Source organism: Urocitellus parryii, chromosome 4 (genome assembly GCF_045843805.1).
Source record: "Urocitellus parryii isolate mUroPar1 chromosome 4, mUroPar1.hap1, whole genome shotgun sequence".
NCBI lineage: Eukaryota > Metazoa > Chordata > Mammalia > Rodentia > Sciuridae > Urocitellus > Urocitellus parryii.
In genome coordinates this window covers 16,510,017-16,536,336 of record NC_135534.1, presented here as the reverse complement: position 1 = coordinate 16,536,336, position 26,320 = coordinate 16,510,017, and the positions used below count along the sequence as shown (strand labels likewise).

At 36.6% G+C, this 26,320-nt stretch overlaps 3 protein-coding genes across 3 annotated transcripts; 1 reads left to right on the top strand and 2 right to left on the bottom strand.

Annotated features, from left to right (window-relative positions):
- Positions 1-3,849: 3,849 nt before the first annotated feature.
- On the bottom strand, positions 3,850-4,797 carry LOC113176068 (olfactory receptor 5M10-like). Its single transcript, XM_026380452.2, has one exon. The coding sequence runs from the start codon at positions 4,795-4,797 to the stop codon at positions 3,850-3,852; it is 948 nt and encodes a 315-aa protein (XP_026236237.2).
- A 7,114-nt stretch (positions 4,798-11,911) lies between these two features.
- LOC144254196 (olfactory receptor 5AP2) lies at positions 11,912-12,865 on the bottom strand. Its single transcript, XM_077797215.1, has one exon. The coding sequence runs from the start codon at positions 12,863-12,865 to the stop codon at positions 11,912-11,914; it is 954 nt and encodes a 317-aa protein (XP_077653341.1).
- Positions 12,866-22,472: 9,607 nt separating this feature from the next.
- Positions 22,473-23,405, top strand: Or5ar1 (olfactory receptor family 5 subfamily AR member 1). Its single transcript, XM_026380457.2, has one exon. The coding sequence runs from the start codon at positions 22,473-22,475 to the stop codon at positions 23,403-23,405; it is 933 nt and encodes a 310-aa protein (XP_026236242.2).
- The last annotated feature ends 2,915 nt before the right edge of the window (positions 23,406-26,320 follow it).

Here is a 26,320-nt window from a genome sequence, read left to right as displayed (position 1 = left end):
ATTCCATAAGATTTAAAGTTCTATTCAAGGCAGCATTTTGTTGTATGTTTGAACGGAGTCAGTTTAGGAGTACATGTGGTCATGTAATTTCTTAAGGGATATACTTTTTGGCAAGGGGACAGTTTAGTTAGGGATTAGATTCTGGACTTAAAGATGCTTCTAAAAAATAGAAAATCTTTTGGCACTCTGGAATGAAAAAAGCAAATGTTGGTGTCATCATGTCAATAAATACATAAATTAATGCCCCAACGTTAAATGCTTATCTCCTCATTTGTAGGTCAATACTACCTCCCTGTCTTTCTGGAAAAAAAAAAAAAAAGGAAAAGAAAAAAGTTAACTGATTTCTAATTCTTCATCACTCATCCGTCCTCTCAATTACTGCTATTCCAAACATTTTCCTTGGATACAAGGGAGTCTGCAATAGCAATAATAATGTAATCTAATATTTTCCAGATTTTTCACGAATGTATAATGCATGTGTTTTACATGTATAGTCACATTTGTATTTTATGTAAAGTTTATACTCTCAAGCATTACATGTATAATTTTGGGGTTAAGTGTTTTATACTGCTACAAGCTTCTAGTTTGCATTTTTCTAAGAAAAAATTGAAAAATAATAATAATGACATAACTATGTACCGTAAATAAAGACACATTAAAAATTTCTACATTGTAACCAGAAGAACTGAAGAAACACAACAGAAATATGTTTGCATGCTGTAAAACAATATGATATCACAAATCTGCAGGAAACAATGGCTTATTTATAAATAGTGGGAAGAAACTGGTAAAATTTGCAAGCCTCAGTATTATATTCAATATTACAGGATATCACAAATTTATTTCTAACACAATTTAAGAAATTTCTATATAATATAACCATAGAATCAACAACCAAATATAAGTGCTGTTTTATTAAATTTTGGATGGAGCAAATGTTACAAAAGAACAAAAATTGATAATATTTTTCCAAATAATAATATAATTTATTTAAATAAACTTTAGAAATATTATGAAAGGTAATCCTGAAATGAGTATTATCCTTTATTTATTTAATACATATTTCAATTCTTGTGTTCACACTGAAATCTTTTCCTAAGAATTCCAAATGAGAAAGAATAAAAGTATAAAGTGATCTTAACTGATATTTCCTAATATTGATAAAATATATAATAAAATGTTTAACTTCAAACATTACTACTCATAATTATAAATTATTGGGAGCTTCCTGGAAGCTTACAGAAGTATAAATTACAATTAAAGTGCAAAATATTAAAATAACAAATGTCTAAGTGAACTTAATAAAGAAGATCATGTGTTTTAATACAGATCAATATGGTTGATTAAAAAAGCATGTGTAAATCCATGACACAAAGAAAAGACTACTGATTCCAATTTTGAATCAAATTAAAGCAAACTGATATTTATGTATACAGGAGCTGGCCAGGACTGTCTCTCCCAAAACCCCAGGCTATAGATCAGTATCTCTAGGAACACAGTTTTATAGCACAAAAAGTTGCAAACGGGGGTGTCTTGAGAACTTACAGATAGCAGGATTTTGACATGCGTAATACAAAGGCAGATAGTAAGTTAATGATCTACATGGCTTAACATTTCGATGTCAGGATTAAATTTAGATTTCAACATCACAATTTATGAGGTGTCACTGAGGTTTCAGAGAGGGTTGTTATCTTGTCAGGGAAAGCCAGGCATGGGTGAGTTCAAGGCACAAGCAGGAATTCCAAACAAATTTAGAAATTGCAGTAATTTATAGTAAAACAGAAATTAATGTTTCATGACTTTATGATGAGATGGCTCCCAATCTTAAGGTGCAATTAGGCTGGGTTCATCACATGAATTAAGATAATCATCAAATATATGAAATCAACAAATCAATCAACAAATATATGAAAAAATGTTCATCATCTCTAGCAAATAGAGAAAAGCAAATCAAAACTACAGTAAGATATCATCTCACTCCAGTCAGAATGGCAACTATTATGAAGACAAACAACAATAAGTGTTGGCAAGGATGGGAGGAAAAAGGTACACTCATACATCACTTGTGGGTCTGCAAATTGGTGCAGCCAGTATGGAAAGCAGTATGGAGATTCCTTGGAAAACTGGGAGTTGAACCACCATTTGACCCAACTATCCATCTCCTCAGTCTATACTCAAACGACTTAAAACAGCATAGTACAGGGACACAGCCACATCAATGTTTATAGCAGCACAATTCACAATAGCTAAACTGTGGAACCAAACTAGATGCCCTTCAGTAGATGGATGGATAAAAAAATTGTGGCATATATACACAATGAAATATTCCTCAGTAATAAAAGATAATAAAATCATGGCATTTGCAGGAAATGGATGGCTTTGGAGAAGATAATGCTAAATGAAGTTAACCAATCCCTCCCCCCAAAAAAGGCCAAAGTTTTCTCTGATATAAAGTGACTGACTCATGGTGGGGTAGGGAGGGGGAGCATAGGAAGAACAGAGAAACTCCAGATAGGGCAGAGGCATGGGAGGGGAAGGGAGGGGGCAGGGGGTTACAAAGGATGGTGGGATGTGATGGACATCATTATCCAAAGTATATGTATGAAGATACAAATTGGTGTGAACATACTTTATATACAACCAAAGGTATGAAAAATTGTGCTCTATATATGTAATAAAAATTGTAATGAATTCTGCTGTCATTTATTTTTTTAAATCAATAAAAAAAGACAAATGATGAATGCGTTAACATCCTCTACTATTGATTCTTCATGAGAAGTTTTGATAGGTAATTACAGAGTTTATCTAGCAAATAATGATTCACAGGTTTATAAAGCAAAATGAACATGAGATTTCTCCAGAGAGACATGTAAACACCTATTCCACTCTATCCTTCTTCAGGGTATGGCTAGGTATAAAGATGGCCATGGAGAGATACAATTGCCTTCTAATAACTTAGGTTAAGGTCAGAGCTACAGCAATGAAAAATACCTTTGACTCTATTGATGATTAATTGAATCCAAACACTTGGGAACTCAAAAGCTGGAGTGGACAGTTTCAAAATTGAGGCACATAGTCGGCATTATTAAAAATAGACAAAAAGTTTTAGGTGATTTAGGTATAGGAAATGGTACAGAAATTTTAAACCAGTAGAAGAAGCATATATTTAATTTTTCTGCAAGGATCTTTCAGTGGTTAAACAGACATTAGAGCCATGGTTCTGTACTAGACGTGAAGACAAACACCACATTTTAAAGTCTTGGTTTAGCACTCTATACTACATTTGTCAGAGAAGATGATTTCTATTGTTCCCACTAAGGTCAGATAGTATAAAATATAACTCCATGGAAGCAAAAATATAAAGTTATTATATATAATCATTGACTACTACCCAAAGAACATTTCATAGTTTCTCTGCTAAAGGAAATATTTTGCAATTTCAATATTACAGGGTTTATCTTTAAAAATAATCATGAAACTGATATGATTTATTTATTTATGTTTTTCTTATTGGTACTGGGGATGATCCCAGAGGCGCTTAACCACTGAGTAACACCCCTTACTATTTTTTATATTTAATTTAGAGACAGTGAATCGCTGAGTTGCTTGGGGCCTCCCTAAGTTGCTGAGACTGGCTTTGAACTCAGGATCCTCTTGCTCCAGCTTCCCAATGCTGGGATTACAGGTAAGGAACACCAGGTCCAGCAAAAGTGTTAATTTTTTTGAGGAAATTAACAAAAGCGGCCACTAAGAGTTCATAATGGTAGACTAGTCATCTCCATCCAGTGGTAGTGTTTGTCCCTTTGGGACTCACATTGTCATCACAGGCACTTAGTCATTTATAAAAGCCTAAAGTGCCATTTTCTGAAAGAAATTTCCCTTCATCACACTTCTCATGGCGCAAATGACATCCTTGTTCCTGAGGCTATAGATCAGAGGGTTCAGTATTGGGCTCAAGAAAGTGTAAAAAACGGCAATGACTTTGGACTGCTCTATGGACTTCTCTGAGGGGGGCCTTAAGTACATACAGAAAAGTGTCCCATAAAATATGGTGACTGTCGTCAGGTGGGAGCCACAAGTGGAGAAGGCTTTGCGCCTGCCTTCAGCAGAACGGATCCTCAGGATGGCTGCAACAATGAAGAGGTAGGACAGGAGAATGACTGAGAGAGAGCTGGAGAGAGTGAAGCCAGCCACCACAAACATGGCCATCTTCTTGACGTGGGTGTCAGAGCAGGCCAGCAGGAGCAGGGGAGGATCTGCACAGTAGAAGTGGTTGATCTCCAGGGAGCCACAGAAGGACAGGTGGAAAGTCAGCAGTGCCTGAGACAGCCCATGGAGGGAGCCAGACACATAAGGGAAGGTGACCAGGGAGATGCAGACTTTCCTGGACATCCTGGAGCTGTAATGCAGAGGGCTGCAGATGGCCACATAGCGGTCCAGGGCCATGGAAGCAAGGAGGTAAAGCTCAGTGATCACCAGAGCAATGAAGAGGAGACACTGAATGAAGCACCCAGCATAGGAAATGGTCTTGTCCTCTGAGAGGAAATCATACAGCATGTTGGGAGTGATGTTGGAGGAATAGCAGATGTCTACAAAGGAGAGGTGGCCAAGGAAGAAGTACATGGGAGTGTGCAGGTGGGGACTGGTGCTGATCAGCGCAATCATGCACAGGTTTCCTGCCAGTGTGAGTAGGTAGACCACCAGAAACACCCCAAACAGGACCTTCTCCAGCACTGGGTCATCTGTCAGTCCCATGAGAGTGAATGTAGTGCCCAGTGTGTGATTTGGGGAGGACATTTTCTTCTTTCTTGTAAGCTCAAAGTGACAGAAAATAAGAGTTTGATCCAGATTCTGCATCTGCTCCATTCATATTATCTTTTACTCCTTGATACAATCATCTGGGACAACTGTCTGCTCTTCTCCTGAAATGCCTCATTTTAGATTACATTTGTGGATTACATTGACTCCTTATGCACTGTTTAATCTGTTTCTGTTTCCTTCTGTAACTTAAAGACATATGCTGTTTTCTCTCATTTTTGCTCTCACTTTGTATGCTTATATCTATTAATATATATATAATTATATATTCACATATTTTATGTCTTTTTAAATTATTACTATATTTAGTATTTTCCCCATATTTTCTTTCTATAAAAACTAAATACAAGAGAATAAGAAATTAACACCATAAGATCATTTTCTTCATTCACATTGATAAATAAGGATGTTTGCTTCCCATGTTCACTCAAAATATACCCTCATATTTTTTTAAGATGGAATAACGGTTGAATATTAAAGTTAATTGCTTCACTGGAAATCCACTTTTGTCTGATTTAAACAAAGATACTTGGAAAGTTATCTGGACATTTCTGTGTGAATTGTGCATTGTAAATTCATCCAAGCATTTATTCATATATACTTCACAGCTTGCTCTTTGCCCCTGTTCTAGGATATGAGGCTACAACAGTATTCATGTTCTACACCATCATAAAGCACAATTTGCAGAGTAGAAGGACAGATATTTCACAAGTGCTGAAAGCTATGCTTATATTGTTAGATGAAAACAAGTTCTACCAAGAGAAACCAATGTGGAGTGCTTTTACATGGCCAGTGGACCTTCCTAAATAGGTGAACAACTAATAAGTTATGCAATTATCTGGGGAAGAGGGTGGATTTTTGGTTCCTATATTTCTATATTCCTATATTTCTATTCTATATTTCATGAATGTCACTAACCCATTTGTGAAAAAAAAATTAGTTTAGAGAAGTACAGCTATTTAAATATACCCTCAGTTTTCATCTTTATACATTCAGTATAAAAATAAAGTTTTTGCAAAACTCACACTACGGTGAAAATTAATTCTCAAGTATTGTACCATAAGGCCATTGTTCACTAGGCTCTCACAAATACATCAAAAGAGCTTGCTAAGAATAATGAATTCTTCAAATTCAAAGAAATACTATCATAAAAATAGCAAAGAACACAAGTGCAATGGGTGGTATATGCCTCTAATCCAGGAGGATCAAAATACGAGACCAAAATTTCAGCAACTATGAGAAGTCCTACACTGTTGAGTGAGACCCCACCTCAAAATAAAACATAATAAAAAGGACTAGGGATGTATCTCAGTGGCAAAATGCCTATGGGTTCGATTCTTAGTACCAAACATAATAAAAAGGGGAATTGACCAATGTATTTTCCCACATAGATAGAATATGCAAAAAAACACAAGATCTACTTTGAGTTAAAAAATACAAAAAAGTCACTTACCTGCCAATATCACCACACCATATTTTGCACACACACACAGTGGAAACATTTATAAAGTTTGTCTCTGGTATAGTCCCTTGAGGGTTTTTTTTTAAATAATTTTTTAAAAAGAATTAAAATGTGTTTGATCCTTAAGGACATAACACTAATTGATGCTCTAAGGACCTGTATTAATTCCTTTGAGGTCCAAATCCCTACCTTACATTTGTTTATAGCACTTGATGAGTGCAGGAAATCTTGATCACAGATAGAGAATAAGCCATCATGTTCAGTAATTTCGATGGAAGGAAGTAGGAGTAGATAATTTTGTATATGTAGTGTAGTAAAGACAAAATAATTCCCCTGGGAATTCTACCTTGTTTTTTTCCTAAACATTGAGGCAAGACCTTCTAATGAGGTTGAGGACAAGAATGTGGGGCAGGTGGAGCTTTCAGGACAGGAGAAGATGGAGCAAAGAGAACAGTACTGTCATCAGCAGCAGTGGAAGTTCTGGTCAGAGCCGGGGTTCCTGTGAAGAGTTGGGCTTATGAATTTCTGCTGGAACTAGACTGATCTATTGAGTTACTGTCATCAACATGATAGGAATCACAGATGTTAGAGAAACTGGAACACTCATACAGTAACTGGAGATTTAAGAGGAAGTTTGAAAATAGCATAGAGAATAGTGGAACAGTTTTGGACAAAGCATTTGTTAGAAGAGAAGGAAGTTAGAGGTACTTTTTTGCACAGATAGTACCATGTCATTCCAATAAAATTTCTCAAATTGTAGTTTCACACTAAGCCAGATAAGGCAGGTCAATTTTGTTACAGACAAACAATGTTATTTTGTGAGAAATTAACCAATCAAATCAATATCAAAATATGGATTTTGTATACCCACAAAATATAAAATGTCAATATTTTCCATTTATTTTCTTTTTCAAGTTGAGGTGGAAAGATTAATATCAATTGTTCTCTTATTCTGATTCCTTGAATAAATAAAAATTATGCAAATTTAAAAAATAAAATCATAAGTTTATATATTTCTATGAATTGAAAGACCAAATTATTAATTATTGTGTCTAATTTCCCAACCCCTTAATAACAACCTTGTTTTTTTGGAAAGCAAGATGACAGTGTAAATGAAATTTGTCTGTTAATATTTATTTGCTATTGATGTATTAAGTTTCTATTTATTCATTTTCTGATATGTACATATTACAATCAAACATTATAATAAATGACAAAATTTACAGTAGATACTTTAGAACCAAATAAGACAGGCTCAATCATAACAGAATGAATATACAAAAATAGTTAATTGCCTATTCCATATCTCATTCTTTTTGTAGGCCTCACACAATCATAAATTCTCATGAGAAAGACAATGTTGATTCATTTAACAGCAATGTCTAAAACTCATAAGGATATCAAATAGCAATTTGCCATGACCAACCCTGATTTCCTCTGCCTTCTAATTTTCTTCAAGCATAGCATTTTCCATTCCAAGTCACTGATAAGTCTGTAGTTTCATTTGCATTGATGAGGTTGAATAAATTGATAGATACACATTCAATAAAATTCTTCTCATTGTTACATACCCCATAAACAATCCATAAGGTAATTTTGTTATTCTACCTTCTAAAGATCCATCTCTCTCAACAGCTACTTCTAACCATTTCCATTCGGTTCCAAATCCCTTCCTAAAATCAGTTCTTTTTTCCTTGAATTTTCTCATGCTAATCCACATATATTTGTCTTTTTGCTGTTGTTTTAAGAAAAAAAAAAGAGCATATTGCCTCAGGACCCTTGAGTTTGCTGTGTATGTGCCTGGAAACTTCTTCCACAAACACCCTGTGGTACTGTCCCTGCTGAGGTCTTGCTCAAAAGTCATGTCCACAGAGAGCTCTTCCACGACTCCGCCTCTCTCTAAACATTGTCTACAGTACATTTCTTCAAAGTACAGCTATATCCCTGTCAAACAGACTGACAAACAGACACACACAGGTGCGCATGCACACACCCACACATAAAACAGTGGTATAAACAATAAAGTCCTCCTCACTTATATATAAGCTTAATAACGTAATAAAATGTGTTTTCTTTCCTGCTACATACCTCCAGGATACATCATATGATAGTTTTTCAATGAATAGATATTAGATGAATTGCGAATGAGGATGTAAAAGATGCTATTTCTTTTCTCTAAGCACAAGCTGAAGAATTCTAATAGAAAATTATAATTTTTAACAATGTCAAAAGGTATATTTTAAGCTTAATGGTATAAGACACTAAGGTACAGTCATTATCAGTAGTAGAAAAGGTATTGTTATTTTATTGATGTCTGAGTAATTCAAGTAGGAAAACTAATTTCTTAACCCTATCATACGTGAGGACCCTGATGCCAAGATATTAGTTTAATATATTCATCTGGAACTCAGGTGAGTAGTCAGTACTACAGATAAATATTTTAGAATCATTACAGACTTTCTGGATCACCTAAGAATAATTTGTTGGTATCTAAAAAATATTAAAAAGAAGGAAGATCTATGAAAGCTAACTGGAAAGAATTGTACAGAAGAAAAAGAGAAAAACAGCTTATACACTACCTGGAAGACACATCCCAGTGATCTAAGTTACTCTCACTAGGCCCCATCTCTTAAAGATTGAATCCCTCCCAATAATCTCACATAAGGAGCAAAACTTTAATGCACAGGGACATTCAACATGTAAACATTCAAGGGACACTCAACATATAACTGTAGCATTGTTTAAGATATTGAAAAAATATTTCTACTTCTATTGAGGTCACATACTTAATTATTCTCCTGTCCATCCCCCCAAAAAAATCATTACATAAAGTCTACTATATTGTGAATTATGTATTTTAATTGGTGACTCTTCTTTGTTGTTATCTGCTTTATTTTATTGTTTAGTACAGTTTTATAAACACATTTTGGAATAGTTTTAAAAGAGACAATTGACATACTGATTGCCTTCTAATCATATTTTTCAGAGTGATGCAGTAGCGAAGACTACAAAGGGGTGTATCAAGTTAGCTAGAGGAATCAATTGTGACAAGTCATCCTGAGATAACAAGAGATGGAGACAGATAATAAATCCCTGGATGCAGTGGTGCTAAGGTCTCATGTTTCCCTGACAAGTTCAGATTCAAAAGAAAACTGTTACCACAGTTGTGGAGGGTGAATAAGCCCTGGTCATCCGCTGATCTTGTGGTGTCAGCAAAGCCATGCCTGGGAAACATTCCTTGCCAAAGACAGGATGTGGGAACAGCCTTAAGAATTGGCTCTGTCACCAACGTCTATCAGATGTTCCAATACAATGGATTTTCTGGGACCACAGGATAGCCACAAGATATTCCCAACACTTTAACATTTTAGTGCACAAAGAATTCTCTTGATAACTCACAGGCCTTCAACAATTTGCAGAGCTCTTGTAGTTCAACTTCCTGATCATGAGACCCTATATAATCAAGTTGCTTAGCTGGTCCTGGGTCAGTATTCCTCCATCTGAGGACAGTGTCTAAACTGGCCCCAGCTTTACTCAAAAATGTCTTTGTGTTTTCATGAATCCGTTGTTGCCACTTCTAGAGATCTTTTGTTGTTGATGGACAGGTCACTGCACAAAATAAAATTGGAACATGGTATGGAGCAAATGTACTATGAAGGAGTAGGGAAACTGAGAAGATCAATGGTGAGCTTAATTGTCAATGGGACAGAGAAATAAATTTATATCAGATGGGACATCAGTCAAGGGAATTATTGAGAGTGATGTTAGATAATATTTGCAAACAATCAAAAATGTTAGAGTTTAAGATACTAATGCTTAAGGAAAGGAGAGAAACATATTCAGAAATTAAATCTGTGAAATGTCCCAAAATGTGAAAGAGCTGGTTTGAAATAGAAGAGGCTCTTTGTCCACCATGACAGGAGGGAAGGAAGAACATATTTATGAGAATTTAGAGGTGGGAAGATGAAGTATGAGGTAAGATCAGCAAAAGAGAATGGAATTCTCAAGGGTTTTTCTTAGCTGTGCTAAAGAGTTTAAGTAGAGGACACAGCAAAGAATTATTAAACTTTCCTGGATTGGGATTTAGTAGATGAGTAAAAAGGAGAGAAAAATGGAACCGTAGAATTGGGAGTGATTGAAAGTGAGTACTTACATGATATTCCATGGAATCTTAACTGGGAGAAGAGGAAGTTCAGACTTAAGCATGGTAATAGATAAAGATGAAGTGTAATTACCTTTGAGTGATGAATAAAAAATAAGTCAGAAGATGAATGTTATAGAATATTAACTGGAATAGAGGGAAAAGAATGGAGTCAGAAAATCATGAGACAATTTAAAATATCTTTGAGAAAAACCTTGGTTAAATGTTAAAAATGGAAATTGTGGTAAAATGAGAGAACTGCTTAAAGTGGTCAGGATGAGATCATATCTCAGTGTGGGCTCCAACAAATGTATCAGGGATGAATTTTCACAAGATGATTCCAAATCATTACTTATACCTCCTTTGACTTGCCATCTTTACATCAAAGAAGGTTGTGGTCCCATTGTTCCACCAGTAATGCATCTCCACCCAACTAAAATAAGTAACAGGCCATTTAATTTGACTAACATGTATTGAAAACTACATGAAACTTTGGAAGGAACAGAAACAAAAAGTTCAAGGGCACTGATATATAATTTTTCAAATATTGTATTTATTTCACAAGGTTAGTAAAATGTTTAACTATTATCGCTGTGGTTCACTGAAAAGAATTTTATGTATCTTATTTGGTATTATTTCACTTGAGTTATGGTGTTATTTATAGTGAAGACTATGGCGATACCCAGATGTGCTTTACCTGCTTCAAGTAATTACTATTACAGCTTCCAGCTGTTTTTGAAGCTGACAGTTCACATCTAACATCTGCTGTTAGAATTTCCTCTCCTACTTAGTAACTCACATCACAAACTGAGCATGTGGATTACAAGTTTCACAAAGCTCTAAATGATCGACTCAGCACCAGCACTTCTTAGGAGAGTGGCTGAGATCTCTTTTGCAGTTCATCACCATTCACTGTTTTTTTTTTTAATATCTATTTTTAGTGGTAGTTGGACACAATATCTTTATTTTATTTATTTATTTTTTATGTGGTGCTGAGGATTGAACCCAGGGCCCTGTAAATGCTAAGAAAACCATCTACCACGGAGCCACAACCCCAACCCCCAAATTGACCATCTTTTGCCCACCCTGCTTCCCTCCCAATGCAAGTATCATTACTGAAAATTCTCTCCAATAAACTTCCTTTATACAAATGTCTGCCTTAGAGTCTGTTTGCCTTGTCCTCAAACAACAACACTAATGCATATATTATAAATCCATGATTGAGAAAGCTAAATGTTGAAATTAAAACATGGGCTCATGACATCCAATTCCAAATGTTTTCATACTTTTACCCATCACCACAGTCATCCAACATGTCAATGAATCTTATGGGCCTATGTAGACAAATTTAAAATACTAGGAGATTAACAAGTATATCTCATTTTATAACATCTACTTGAACATGGAGAAAGAGCTTAAAGAATTATCTAATAAAATTCATATGAAATATATATATCTTTTACATAACAAGGAGGGTAGGTGACATGGCCTTAGTGTAGGTGTTTCTGAAAGATCTTTCTCAGGGCCTCTTTCACATCTTTATTTTTCAGACTGTAGATGAGGGGGTTCAGCATGGGGATGACCACTGTATAAAACACAGAGACAACCTTGTCCTGCTCCATTGAGTAGCTTGATGTGGGTCGCAAATACATGAAGAGAATGGTCCCAAAGAAAATGGTGACCGCCATAAGGTGGGAGGCACAGGTGGAAAAGGCCTTGCGCCTTCCCTCTACTGATCGCATCTTCAGTATGGCAATGAGGATGCACAGGTAGGAAATGAGGACAATCACAACACAGCTGATGACTTGAAAACTGGAGAAAGCCATGATCACAATGCCATTGATGTGGATGTCCGAACATGACAGTTTGAGCAGAGGTGGGGTGTCACAGTAGAAGTGGTTGATCCTATTAGAGCCACAAAAGGACAACCTGAAAGTCATGCCTGTGTGGATGGCTGCATTTCCAAAGCCTGCAAGGAAGCATGTACTCACTAATGAGAAACAAATTCTGTTAGACATGAGAACTGGGTAGAGCAGGGGGTTCCAAATGGCTGCATAGCGATCATATGCCATCGTGGCCAGCAGGAAGCACTCAGTTCCCAGGAAGGAGCCAAAGAAGTAGAACTGGGCAGCACACCCATTAAAAGAAATGGCCTTGTTCTCAGCCACAAGGTTCACCAGCATCTTAGGAGTGACAGAAGAAGAGTAAGAGGCATCCACAAAGGACAGGCTGCTGAGAAAGAAGTACATGGGGGTGTGGAGGTGAGGCTCCATCTTGATCAGTGCAATCATGCCCAGGTTACCCACCATGGTTGCCACATAGATGGACAGAAACAGTGCAAAGAAGACACCTTGCAGATGGGGATTGTCTGAGAGTCCCAAGAGGACAAATTCTGTCACTTCTGTCTGATTTCTTCTCTGGACCTCTTTCATGAGCCTGATCATCTGAAAGCCAATAAGAGAGACAATAGGACAATGCATTTGGCCAAATGAATACCTGACACATCTGTAAATATATTCGAGTGTAAATATATTCTAAAAGAAGAGTAAAAAGTGAAGATCACAGTGAACAAGTGTGTTGGACTTGATGCCAAGTAAAAACCCTGTATCTTTGTACTAGGTGTGCAGCCTACAAATCATACTGAGACAAGTGGCTAGTATACATTAACTATGATTGCTTTTCTTTAACTATTAAAAAAGATTAATATGTTAATGAAAAAAAAAAAATATATATATATATAAAACAAGGGATTAATCCTAGGGGAACTTAACCACTGAGCCACATCCCTAGTGTGTTTTATTTTTTATATTGAGATTGGATCCCCTTAAGTTGCTCAGGCTTGCTAAGTTACTAAGGCTGGCTTTGAACTTGCAATACTGCTGTTTTAGCCTCCAGTGTTAGTGGGACTACAGACATATGCTACCATGCCCATTAGATTAAACAATCTTAAGGGATAACTGTATTATTTATGATAATTAATTTAAATTAGTTGATAAATTTATATACTCTGTACTACTTCTGGAAAGAAGACAGAATAAATTTAGACCACTGAATATTCATTTGCAGTACAAAGAGAATTAATGAGATACATTGAAAGTTAGCATTAATAGTCAATAGTACTTGATCCCAAGGAGCGAGTGCTTTAAAATTTTATGGCCAGGAGAAAATGAAGTATATCCCATATAGCAAATATGGTTCCAATGTCACTACCCGCTTTCCAGATCAGCATGTGCAAAGTAAAAAGGCTTCAGTTAAAATTTTAGACTTTTTGATAATTCACTTTAGTAATTAGAAAATCAGGTTGTAAAAATGAGTAAATATTCCTGAAGAAAATAATTAAAGTGGCTGAGACAACGAAACCTCTTAATGATCAGATCCACAACATCAAAATAGAACCTATAGCTTGGTAAGGTGAGTGTGTAGATTACGGTCATCTGGTATACATCTCAAAATGATAGGGATAATTTTTAAATATTTTAATCATATTAATGTACCTGTTGAAGAGCCAGATGTGTTTAACCTGGCTTAAGCAAAATACAATGTAAACATGTATAAATATATCACATGGTACCCAATTAAAACACATAATTCTTATGCTTTAATCTATCAGTTAAAAATAAATTTAACTAATAGCAATTTTTTAAAAAACCAACAGAATTAGGACACACCAGAAGTCAAACATGAAACTTTATAGTCACCATACTAAATTAGGGGAATAATTTGACACCAAGTTATTTAAATGGAAATAAGACTTATTCTTTGAAAATTGTAATGAAGCCAGATTCCACAGGTACAGACACAGCCACATAAGTATCTCCTGATGCTCTGCTCAACATAGTTTCTATGGAGATGTCTCAGTAACCTAAGGGATGTTAAAACCTCATCTTTTCACAGCATAACACTTCCCAAGTGATCTTGATATTTGAACTTCAAAAGCAGCTTCTCTAGAAGTAATGGGGGGGGGAGGGAGGGGGGGAGACACAGATTTTCTTTCTCTACTTCCCTAAACAGGAAGTGTCCCTAAGAATATAAATCTAACAACAACAACAATAAAAAAACACTTAGATATCCTAGCCATACTAATAAAGCAATGATAGGTGAAAAATAAATAGTATTAAAATTCTTAAAGTTTTTTGTTTGATGATTTCTTGTGCTCTGCTGTTTCTTTCTGAATTAATTTATTTAAATCCTATAGAATAGGCAATGCAATTCTCTCATTTTGCAGAGTAGAAATGTAAGATACAAAAATTAAATTGCAGAGAATCAAAGTTTGACTAATAGAGTCCAAATTTATACTCACCAATGTAAATCTTATGTCCTTAACATTTGAGATTATTTAGACTTACTGTCGATAATAGATTGGGCATTAATACATATGCTATGTGATGATATTTTTTTTCATTAATAGGCCAGAATACATTTAATTACTTTAGTAAGTCATACCATCTCATGAAAAACTGAGTATTATTGCTGAAAATTATCTTTCCTAAAATTCACTTTTATTAATATTTATTATTAGCCAAACATGATTTCTTTTACATTTATGGTGTGAACTACATGCTTCCAACTTCTCACAATTTTAACAAATTTATTTTCTGCTCCTCTGGGATATTCTCAGAGATATTCTTTGTGTTCTTGAGATTTTGCAGCTAAACTTCTAGCCCAAAGAGAAATAATCTGGGTTTCTCATTTCTTTCTGAGAGTTTTCTGAAAATAACCTTTTAAATTTCCTGAGATATTTCTGATGGATAAAAAGTTTATATCAATCATAATATTTGCTGCTTATATTTATCCTAAAGATGTACAGATCTCTTATCAATAAAAATGGATGTGACACTTATTTAACATATATTTTTAGCCTCTCAGTGCTTCGGGAACTTTGGGTCAAAGGACAATTAAGGAAATGAATAGCAAAATGGATTTTTCTTTAGTTAAATGAACAGGACTCTTTATATCTTTTCCTTACCTTTTGTAACTGCTTGAGCATTAGTTTATTCCTTTGCTTGTTCCTCTTCTATGCCTAAATTCATGAAACAAAAGTTAAAAAAAAAAAAAAGCACATGATACCTTCCTAGAGAATATGCTGACTGTCAAGGTCCCAAGGTAACCAGGATGCAGAGTTAGAATGGACTTAGAGACCACGCATTACAGAAGGACCCAAAACTGCTCTGTGTTCAGCAGTGGTAGAGAGGTTCTTTTTTCTCCTCCTGCTCCTCCTCCTCCTCCTCCTCCTCCTCTTCTTCTTCTTCTTCTTTTACTTTTTCTGAAAGTTAAGTAATCCAATTTATTTTATCAAAATAAAGTACCTTTCAAAATCCTAAGTTCATCATTACAGTGAGGCTACCATTCCGTTCACAGATATTTCCAGTGATAGAGTCTTCCGAAGAGACTCCAGAGTAAACATCCTAGCTCATTTATATAGGATATATTTCTTATTCTTTGGTCTCTGGGGACTGTGTCCCTTAAGTTTCCTCATTGTACTCTACTTACTTTCCCCTTTTAAATTAAGGAAATCACATTCCCTTTCATATATTTCTCCTTTACCCTCAGGATACATGGGCACAGAGGAGAATAAATTTTGAGCCATTATGCAACCATCTTCTGTCTCCCCTGATAAGCTCCCTTGGGAAGAATTAAGAGTTCTCAAAGTTGCAGTTTCACTCTACAGCAGGGTCTCCTTTCTATAAGGGGGCTGTCTGCATATGAGAACTTAGGTGACCTGGAAAATGGCTATGGAACTCAGCGGAGGAGACACCAAGAGAAGGATAAGAGAAGAGGCCTTTTGGGGGCTTGGAATCCTAGGTCTGTGGAATCAAGATTGTGAAATCATGTATTTCACTAATCTCTGCTCCTAAGCATTTTCATTTCTAATGACTTGGGTGACTAGAGATTGAATAATGAATGTGATTTGCTACATCAAATATATGTAGATAATCAATGATTTTCCCTAACCCTAACACACTCCTGCACACTTTCCAGAGCAAGAAGTAGTCATCAGTCCCCATAGCCAAGATTGAGATGCACAAGAAACTCCATCCTCAAAATACATCTTCTATATAAGGGGCTCAAGGTCTGACATAAATTGATCAACATCTAATAATGATTTACATCATTTAGGCTACTTTGAGAAGATTAATTTATTTCAGCATCATTTAATTACTGAAATCTGAAGTAAATGAAGAACTCAAATACTAAAAAGAGATATTGTTTATCTCCACAATTCAAAGGAGAAATATTTGCATGATTTTGGTTAAATCTTAATCCCCAGTGTTTGTTTATTTGTTTTATTGATGCCTTATAGTGAAAGTACAATAAGGTCCTCTCAATGCTGAGCATGAAATGTAACTGGCAAGAAATGAAGAGTTGCTAAAATAACAAATAATTATTATCTAAGTGTGGGAACAACATCATTAGTTGTTCCTTGGGAACAAACTGAGATAAATTAAATGGGATTAAAGTTTGTGCAATTGGAGTATGGGTGGGGTTGGAAGACATCACATAACACTAAGAAGTGAGCGAAAGAAATACAGCACATTGGAAGCTTCAGTAACATCAGAGTGGTGAACTGAGGCTGTGGACTACAAAGCAGGAATTGGGTCAAATGTGGAATGGATAGTGGGACACAGTTAGTCCCAGGCTATGAAGCAGGACATCCAAAAGGGCTTTGGAGTAAGAAGATAGCTCATTTCTATCTTAGCTTGAGTGTTTTCAAGGAGGCAGAAAATGATGCGATAGCTCCATGACAATAGGATGGGTATCATTCAAAAGTTAGCATGAAATATGATCTCCATGGAACATTTAAAAAATTCACACTGGATATAAGATTTTTCAAAGAATGGATCTATAGGAATAGATGACAGACAGTGAAGTCACAATGAATTTTTATTAAGAACCATGAGATCCTCTCCTTTCTTTTTCCTCTCCCTTCTCTCTGTCTCTCTCTGTCTCTCCCCCTCCTACCCCTTATTTTGACTAGCTTCCACATATCAAAAAGGATAAGAGAACAGTGGAATAAACCTAGCTTTCCTATGTACATAAATGAATATGCCACAGTGAATCCCACCATCTTATACATTCCCAAGAAACTAATAAACTTTAAAAAATGTAAATATCAGAAAGATCAGTAGAATGTATGGAAAGGAGCAGGGGAGGAGGCAGAGGACAAGGGGAGGGAGAGGGGAAATACTGAGGGTCGAATGGGAGCAAATTATATTCTATACCTTTATCATTGTGTCAAAATGAATCCCAATCTTATGTAGAATAACATAAGAAGTATCAATAAAAACAAAATAAAGTGGCTGAGGTTGTGGCTCAGTGGTAGCACGCTTGCCTGGCATGTGTGAGGCACTGGGTTCCACTCTCAGCACCACATACAAATAAATAAGGTTCCATCAACAACTAAAAATATTAAAAAATAAAGTAAAATAAAAACCATGGGGCCCTAAATCCAGTGACCAGACAATAAGAACTTACAACTAACAGAGATAATGCTGACTAACAAAGATGTGATCTTCACTCTAGAGGAGCTTAGGCATTCATATCAATTATTAATGAAGGTGAGAACTTGTTCATCCAGTCCTCTGCCTGGTCATCAGTAGGAGAAAAGAGAGTCAAATGACAAAAACTATTAACATTTACTATACATGTGCTACTTGCTGAGTGTCCGCCAAACCACGGGCATCTCCTCACTCCTATCCCAGGTAAGTCAAGCAGCACTTAGAAAAGCAATTTGTTCAAATAGTTGATTTGGATCAGAGCTAAGATTCAGACACAGTTTATCCTTACTCCAGAATGTGCACCACTAAACATTTTGGTTGCTGCAGCCCCAAAATACCAAAAAAGGATACTAAATATACCTTCTCATTTACATATGAATAACACATAAACTACAATCACTAACAACATATTTCTTTTCCTCTGGGGAAAACTGGCTAACTCTGGAGCAGCATTGCTAGAGTCTGGAAGAGGCTGGTTGCTGGGATAAAGAGTGAATCAAAGGTCTTAGGAGGGGGAAGTAGAGTGGCTGGAGTCACACTTAGTGCACTAGATCTCCTCTTGGTTGAGAAGAGTTATTTGATATCAAGTGCCTAGAACTTAAAAGAAGATTGCCAAATATCCCACTAGTTATATTTGCAGTTGATAGAATTATCTAGTATCAGCCTTATAGCTACTTTTACATGTACAAACATTCTAACTATTAACATGGAATATTGTTGAATTAAGTTTATATAAAACAAACTTGTTGTGGATGCATTTACTAAATAACTCGAGGGAGAAAATGGTTTTGAGCTTTACCAAGCACTTTCATCCTTTTGGAAATTTACATCCTGAGCTAGAATGTTGCAAGACTACCTTGGGTACTTCTAGGGTAAACTTACATCAGCCTGAAATTTTAAGTTACATTTATGGAGTTTATTTTTCATATATGTGCAATCATCTGCCTTTTTTTTCATTGTGTAGTTGAGCCTAATTAGTTACTTAGTAAAATAAGCATTGCTTTTTAATTGAAAAATGAAAATAAGGAAGCTCTTTAATCTGCTCCAACCTGAGATCTTTTTGAGTTCTTTTTGCCAAAGGAAGCACCCAGTTTCTTTCATGTAAAAAAGGAAAGAAAATGGAAAATAACTCTTTCACTGAAAGTGAACAAAGACACATGACTATATCCACAGTGGCAAGTATACTGAACTCTAAAAGAGTGGTTTTTGATGTATCCTTCATTTTCTTCATAGTAAATGCTGGAATTTCCAAAAAAACTTCTGTTGGGCTTTGTGTTACTTGAAGTGATTTCTAAAACACTTGTATCAATGTATAATTAATAAACTGCAAAGAACTGCACATAGTCAGTGTGTACAATTTGATGGGCTTAGATAGACGCAAACCCCCATGGCATAATCAGCACAACAGTGTTAATGGACACATTCAATACCTTCCAGAGATTTCTTGTGTCCCTCTCTGATTGATTCCAAGTAGAATTCAATCTTTAGTTATTTTTCTTTAACCAACCATTATAGTAATATGTTAATTTCATCCTGTAGGACATGAAAAGTATCATCCTCTTTCAAAGGACTTTTAGCATGAGCAGAGAGACCTTAGTCAGTCCCAAAATCACACCCTGTAGACATCTTTAGGCTGGACAAAAGCCCAGGTAGTTCTTAGATTCAATCGTCACTCAAGAGTCTTGAAAAAATGAATCCCTGTGTTTATCATTAAGACTGAAGGAAAAACGAGGGAGATTCCTTAGGGAATGACAGTTCAACAAATCTTTGAGTCCCCTGTGAATGTAGACAATCCTTTCATCATATTTCTTCTGGGAAATTATCTGTTACTCAGAGACATAAATTTGCCCTGCACTCATGATCAAGGATGGGAGGAGTAGGAAGCTGAACCGGCTGCTAGGGTGATTCACCATTTTTGGATTATTCTCAGAATATTTGTTCAGTGCTTCTCATCAAAGAAGAGGAGACGTTCATCCTCTCACCAACAACAAGTGGAAAACAGGTCAGACCACAGTTGGGACAGAAGAGGAAAGAGATGTGATCTATTTGGGATGCAATATTTCAGTGCCTGATGCTTCTCTGAGCACAGGTTCTACTTGGCACCAGGTTCCTGCCATTTTAAGATTTCAGAAAGAGACATAGGCCAAGGGTTTGGTTTTCAGTTATCTCATAAATCTGAATTCATAAAATGCTAGAATTGGAGGGTCTTGGGTGATTGATGTTCTCCACCCAATCTAATTAACAAATCCCACAATCTGTATTTAATGCAGCAATTCACCAAAACCCATTACTGAAAAGTAGAACTAAAACTAGAGTCTCCAGACACTTCCTATAGTATTCTTTTTATATAAATTTGCAAACTCAGGTGATACATAGAAATCTAAAATGTATTTGCTCCAAATGTACTGCTTTTCTGCTGACTCTACAACTAGCTCACAATGTAAAGTCCCCTCAGCATATGTTTCTGTTTTGCATTGAACCTAACTTATAAAATAATGTGTGTATTCACATGTAGTAGTAATGAGTTGAGCTGGAGGAGGACAAGTACTCTACCTTTTCAGCCAGCTGTATCAAAGTATGACTGACAAAATAAATAGAATGTATTGAAAAATAAAATATGCTATGTTTTAGTGCATGTATTAATAAGTAAAATATCATCAGAAAGAATACTGTAAACAAATTCATCACACACCAAAAGTTTTCTTGGGCCTTTTCCTTTCCTTCCCCCATATACTTCTCACACACCTCTACAACCACACAATCACTGATCAGCTTTCTTCTGCCACTATCGACTCTCTTGAATTTTCTAGATTTTTATGAATGGAATCAGGTGTTACCTTTTTTCTGTTTTTTTTTTTTTTTTTTTGGGTCTCTCAGCCTAATTATGTTAAGACTCATCCACCATGACACATGTATCAATACATGGTTCCTTTTAATTGTTGAGTAGTTTGTCCCATTTTATGAACACAAGCATCTATCAGTGAGCATGTAGGGTGTTTCCAGGTTTTCTTTTCAACTGAATATCAAGTTGGCATAGACATGTTTGACTTTATATGAAATTGTAAAAGTATCTGCCAACATGGGATAGAAAATGGTGAAGAAAGATCTCTTCCTTTGATGTGATTACTTATATTCTGTAAAGAGAGTGAAAGCTAGGGTTAAGAGTTTTCAGCGTTTATAAATCCCAGGATTTAGAATAATTCATCATGAATGTCTATAGCCCATGCATGACACATTGCACCTTCTCTGCTTCCTCTTCTTTCCTGAATAGTAAACCAATTAAAGAAAGTGCAGTCTGTCTGTCTTCTCCCTTTATAACTCATAGGTGCTACTTACTTTAAAATTATCTATGTTTGTCTTTTTTGTTTGTTTGTGTGGCTGGTTAGTTGGTTTGGTTTTGCCAACTGTCCTCACATTTTCAATTGAATAGATGCTCATCCAACCAATTGGAGAAAAACTTCACAAATGTGTGTTCCTGCGTGACCTCTGAATTCAACAATGCTTTCTCTATTTCCGCTGAAAGGCAGCCCTACTCTCTTAACTATGAGGTCAGTTGTGTCATGGCTATTGGTTAAGCAATAGAATTATCCAGAGACACAGCTGTGTCTTCACCTGATTAAGTCCCATACCTTACACTGGAGGACTTCTAAAAGTAAGTAAGTAAATAAATAAATAACCAAAGGATTAAGTTTGTTCCCATGCATGACAGACAGAACAAGAAAAGGAAATGCAGACACAGAAACAGATTTTACCTTTCACAAAATCACATATGCACAGAAGGTAATAATGGACTCTGGAGTCAGGCCCAGTTCTGCTATAATCTGTCTGTTGATTTTGTTTAAATTGTTTAATATATAGCCTGTTCTTTTTATATAACAGTTGTCGGGATGAAATGATGTCACACTTATAAAACACTCAGTAAAGTCTGGGCCTATAATGAATACTCAGAAGGTCCTAGAATTTTAAAAATCATTCTTTTTCACCACCTTATCGTCTGTACCTGACCCTCTTCACCAAGTATTTCACCTTCTTGTCTGTGCTTCTGATATGTTATGCTTTGAGATCTCCGAGTCTCCCATTTCCCTCTTTATCCTTATCTGCAAGGAGAATTAATGTGCATGTATTGTCTACATTTATGTTTGCTTTGTTTTAGAAAGACTGAAGGAACACTTGAAACTGATGATGGATAATTGCCTTGGCCACATCAAACATCTGGTGTCAAGGGATAAATGACCTCAGAGCACCAAGACCATTGGAGAAGCAGAACTCACCATTCCCAAGAAGCTAACATTTTTTTTTTCCCATCGTGTGTGGACACCAGGAGAAGACAGAACCATCACCTTCACCCAAGTCACTCAGTCATCTCACCATTCATGGAATCTAGTTAATGGAAGGTGTTTTTGAGATTCACCCCAAACAATGCCTGCCTTTATTACAGAAATACATATAATGTCTCAAGCATATGATTGCTTGTTTTTGGTTTGAATATTTCCAATGACAGGAAATTTACTACACTCACCAATAAACCAATCCAGATACACATACAATCAGAGCAATGGATAAAGAAAACCACTCAACGGTGACAGAGTTCATCTTTATGGGCATCACTCAAGACCCTCAGCTACAGATGATCTTCTTTGTGGTCTTTCTCATTGTCTACCTGGTCAATGTGGTGGGGAATGTTGGTATGATTATTCTGATCATATCAGACACTCAGCTTCACACACCCATGTATATTTTCCTCTGCAACCTCTCTTTTGTTGACCTGGGCTACTCCACAGCCATTGCCCCCAGGATGCTGGCTGACTTCCTGACAAAGCACAAAGTCATCTCCTTCTCCAGTTGTGCCACACAGTTTGCTTTCTTTGTAGGTTTTGTGGATGCCGAGTGCTATGTCCTGGCGGCCATGGCCTATGACCGCTTTGTGACCATCTGTCGACCCCTCCACTACAGCACTCTCATGTCCAAGCGGGTCTGCTGGGCTCTCATGCTGGGCTCTTACCTGGCTGGACTCCTGAGCTTAGTAGCCCACACTTCACTCACATTCAGCCTCAATTACTGCGGTTCCAACATCATCAACCATTTCTTCTGTGAAATCCCACCGCTCCTGGCCCTCTCTTGCTCAGACACCTATGTCAGTGAGATACTGCTCTTCAGTCTGTGCGGCTTCATCGAGTTCAGCACCATCCTCATCATTGTCATCTCCTATGCCTTCATCCTCCTGGCCATCATCAGAATGCGCTCCTCGGAAGGCCGCTTTAAGGCTTTCTCCACCTGTGGGTCCCACCTTACTGGTGTCACCCTCTTCTATGGCACAGTCATGTTTATGTATCTGAGGCCGACATCCAGCTACTCTCTGGACCAAGACAAGTGGGCCTCTGTGTTCTACACCATCATCATCCCCATGTTGAACCCCTTGATCTACAGTTTGCGGAACAAGGATGTGAAAGCTGCATTCAAAAAGCTGGTTGGGAGAAAACCTCAATAAAACCAAAAAATGAAAAAATCTGTTTTTGTCAGAGGTAAACAGTAGTGCCACAGAGGTTGTGGCAGGGAACACAAATGCAACAACTCCTCAATAAACATCACCCATGTTACCCTCTCCTTACTGATTACATCTGGAATTCTAAAGGAATTTTTATGACTCTATGATCCGAAATAAATATAAAATAAATTAATATTTTTAAAGACATTGAGTAAGATGTACTAGCTTTAACTTAAATTATATTCTCATATATATTAGAAATTGAGGCAGGACTTTATGGGGGGGGAATTAGCTAGCCACCCTAAAACATATATTTTTCCCCCCCAGGATCAGAAGAAATGCCAGGTTAAAATGTTGAAAATGTGTATACTCTCAAAGTCAGAGAAAATGTAATGAAAATTATAGTGAATGGACTTGGAGTGAAGGATGATTTTGTTTGTTCTGGAATCCATCCTGTCATGTTAGCAAAACTTATAAGCACATGGTATTTGCCAGGTTCTTGGGGATAAAGTTAGAAGACATGCATTGGCAACATGGAGTGTGTTATGCTTACAGTTGCAGTATTACTGCTTTAAATTGACTCCCAAACACAAAATCAGGAATCATTCAGTCTAACAAAAAGAGCTATAGTCTAATGCAGTTCTAGTTAACTAGCTGGGAAAGTATTAGTGTGTTTTTGTTGTTGTTGTTGTTGTTCTAAGTTTTGCCTTTAACCAAATAGTTATTTTCACTGGATTTCTTTGATCCCATCTGTCTTAAAGAAGTGAACATATGAATTTTTTTCAACGTCACATATTGACATCCTTTCAGTCCTCAGAGGCCTTTGATGCCATAAGAAGGATATAATTTGGAGCCATTTTAAGGCATTTTTTATAGCAAGATCACAATATCTACCAGGTTAGTTTATCTGCTCCCAGCATTAATTTTTCTCCCTTCAATCCTAATGAGTCCCTGGCACTTTCTGCAGCTTTCCATGATCCCCACATTACGCCCATGTAGTGTTCAAAGAAGTCTTATAAAGAGGATGTGCCAATGAGTGATCATAAATGTGAATATAGATCCTACTTGCATGGATTTAAGGCTACAAATCTCCAAATAAAAACGAGATGTCGGGTAATAGCAATAGGTAAAGGCAGCAGACGGAAAGATAAAGAAAGTTCACTATTTCTTGAGGAGACCATCAGTTTCAAATATTTGGGTACTCAGGAATTTCGGTTTGGGTGTTGGGGATCAGTGGCCCGGAGAGGATTTATCTTGGAAGAGATTAGCATTTCACAGAGAATATCACTCTAGGTCTCATGAAACATTTTCTCCCCACTTGTGGCCAGCATCTGAAAAGGATTTACCTTGAAAGAGATGAAAGCTATCAAAATATAGCTTTCTTTTTGATTCCTTTTCCACAGACCACACTATCTTGGGGTCTTTTATTTTCCATATCTAACATTCCAGACTCTGAAAGGAAGGAAGAAATCGGACATGGAAGTCTTTAGCTGCTTCCTTATGGGAGGAGGGAATGTGAGGAGGGAGTCTTTCTTTCAGATTCCTGAAATTAAATATGGGGGTAAGGCAGAGGGGGATGTGGGGAAGTTCCAAAGCCATTGCAAGAGATGTCAATTATTTTAAGGTTGTTCCAGAAGATCAGGCAGTGGGTAGGGAAGAGAGTTGCTCTGAGATGTTTTCCAGCAGCTGTGGCTGAGCTGATCATTATTGTAAAACTAAAATAGGGAGAAAACAATATTACAATAATATGTGAAGATTAACTCATTTGTTAGGTTAGGTGAGACAATTGTAACCTAGAATGAAGAATAATTAGCTTACCAGTGTTAGGAGAATAATGCTAGTGTAAAAGGTAAAGACTAACTAAATTGTTAGTGCTAGGAAAATGATTTTGACATGTAGTATAGCTAAGAATTCTATTTTTCTTAATTAAGGTCTAATCAGATTTGGGGTGTTCTTCCCATAATTTCAGGGGTCTGGTTCCTTTGGAGCATAGCAAACATGATTGATCTTGGAACCATATTTTTCTGGTAGTTTAATTGTTTCCATCCTGCTTGACCCAATTACACAAAAGAAGAACAGAGATAAAATTAACAGTATAGTTAAGGATAGTTAATCCAGCTATATGTGTTGGATAATACTTAAAAGGGTTAAGGGAAGAATTTTTTTCAGCTAAACTGCCATAAAATTCTTCATTATCAAAAGTAGATGTTTTGGCATTAAATATGGCAGGACCTGAGATTACAGTTTTAACACACCCAAAGAAGCAGTATGAGAAAGATCAAGTCCCATTAGATGATTGTGTACAGTGTGCCATTGAATCTCAGTATCATTGTATGGAACTCTAGTAACACAAAAGTGAGTAATATTATAATGACATTGAAGTCTCCGAATCTACCTTAAATCCTGTACTTGTTTCCCTAGCCTTGTAACAGAATAATGAAACAAAACTTATTGAGTGGACCCAGTAGATAACAAAAGATCAGGCCAAAAATGGTGGAATTCAGATTGATTGAAGGGGGAATATCAAACCATGTTACTGGGTGAGTGTTAGGAGCCACAGCAAAAATATTGATACAGGCACCTTTGGATTTTATGACTGCCAGCCAGCAATTCACATTCATATGGTAATTGGACTCATGCTGTCTAGCTGGGCCCATTTTCAGGACTCAGGTTACTCATGTCACTCTTGTAATGGGAGAGTTCCCATTGGTTGGGAAAGGATGGTAGGAGGGTGTTCCGGGGGAAGGGGAAACCCCCCGGCTCAGGTAGAACACACACGTGGCGGACCCACCTGTTAGGGGACACACACGGCCTCTCTCTAAATAAAACTTTGTCTCAGTTTGACTGGCTTGTGTTTTTGTGCCCAACCGGGTTGCAAGATTGCAAGCCCGCGTGCACTGACAGCTCAGCAGGGGATC

Coding starts and splice junctions, on each gene's coding strand:
- LOC113176068 (XM_026380452.2), bottom strand. CDS start 4,797: ATGTCCTCCCCAAATCACACACTGGGCACTACATTCACTCTCATGGGA.
- LOC144254196 (XM_077797215.1), bottom strand. CDS start 12,865: ATGATCAGGCTCATGAAAGAGGTCCAGAGAAGAAATCAGACAGAAGTG.
- Or5ar1 (XM_026380457.2), top strand. CDS start 22,473: ATGGATAAAGAAAACCACTCAACGGTGACAGAGTTCATCTTTATGGGC.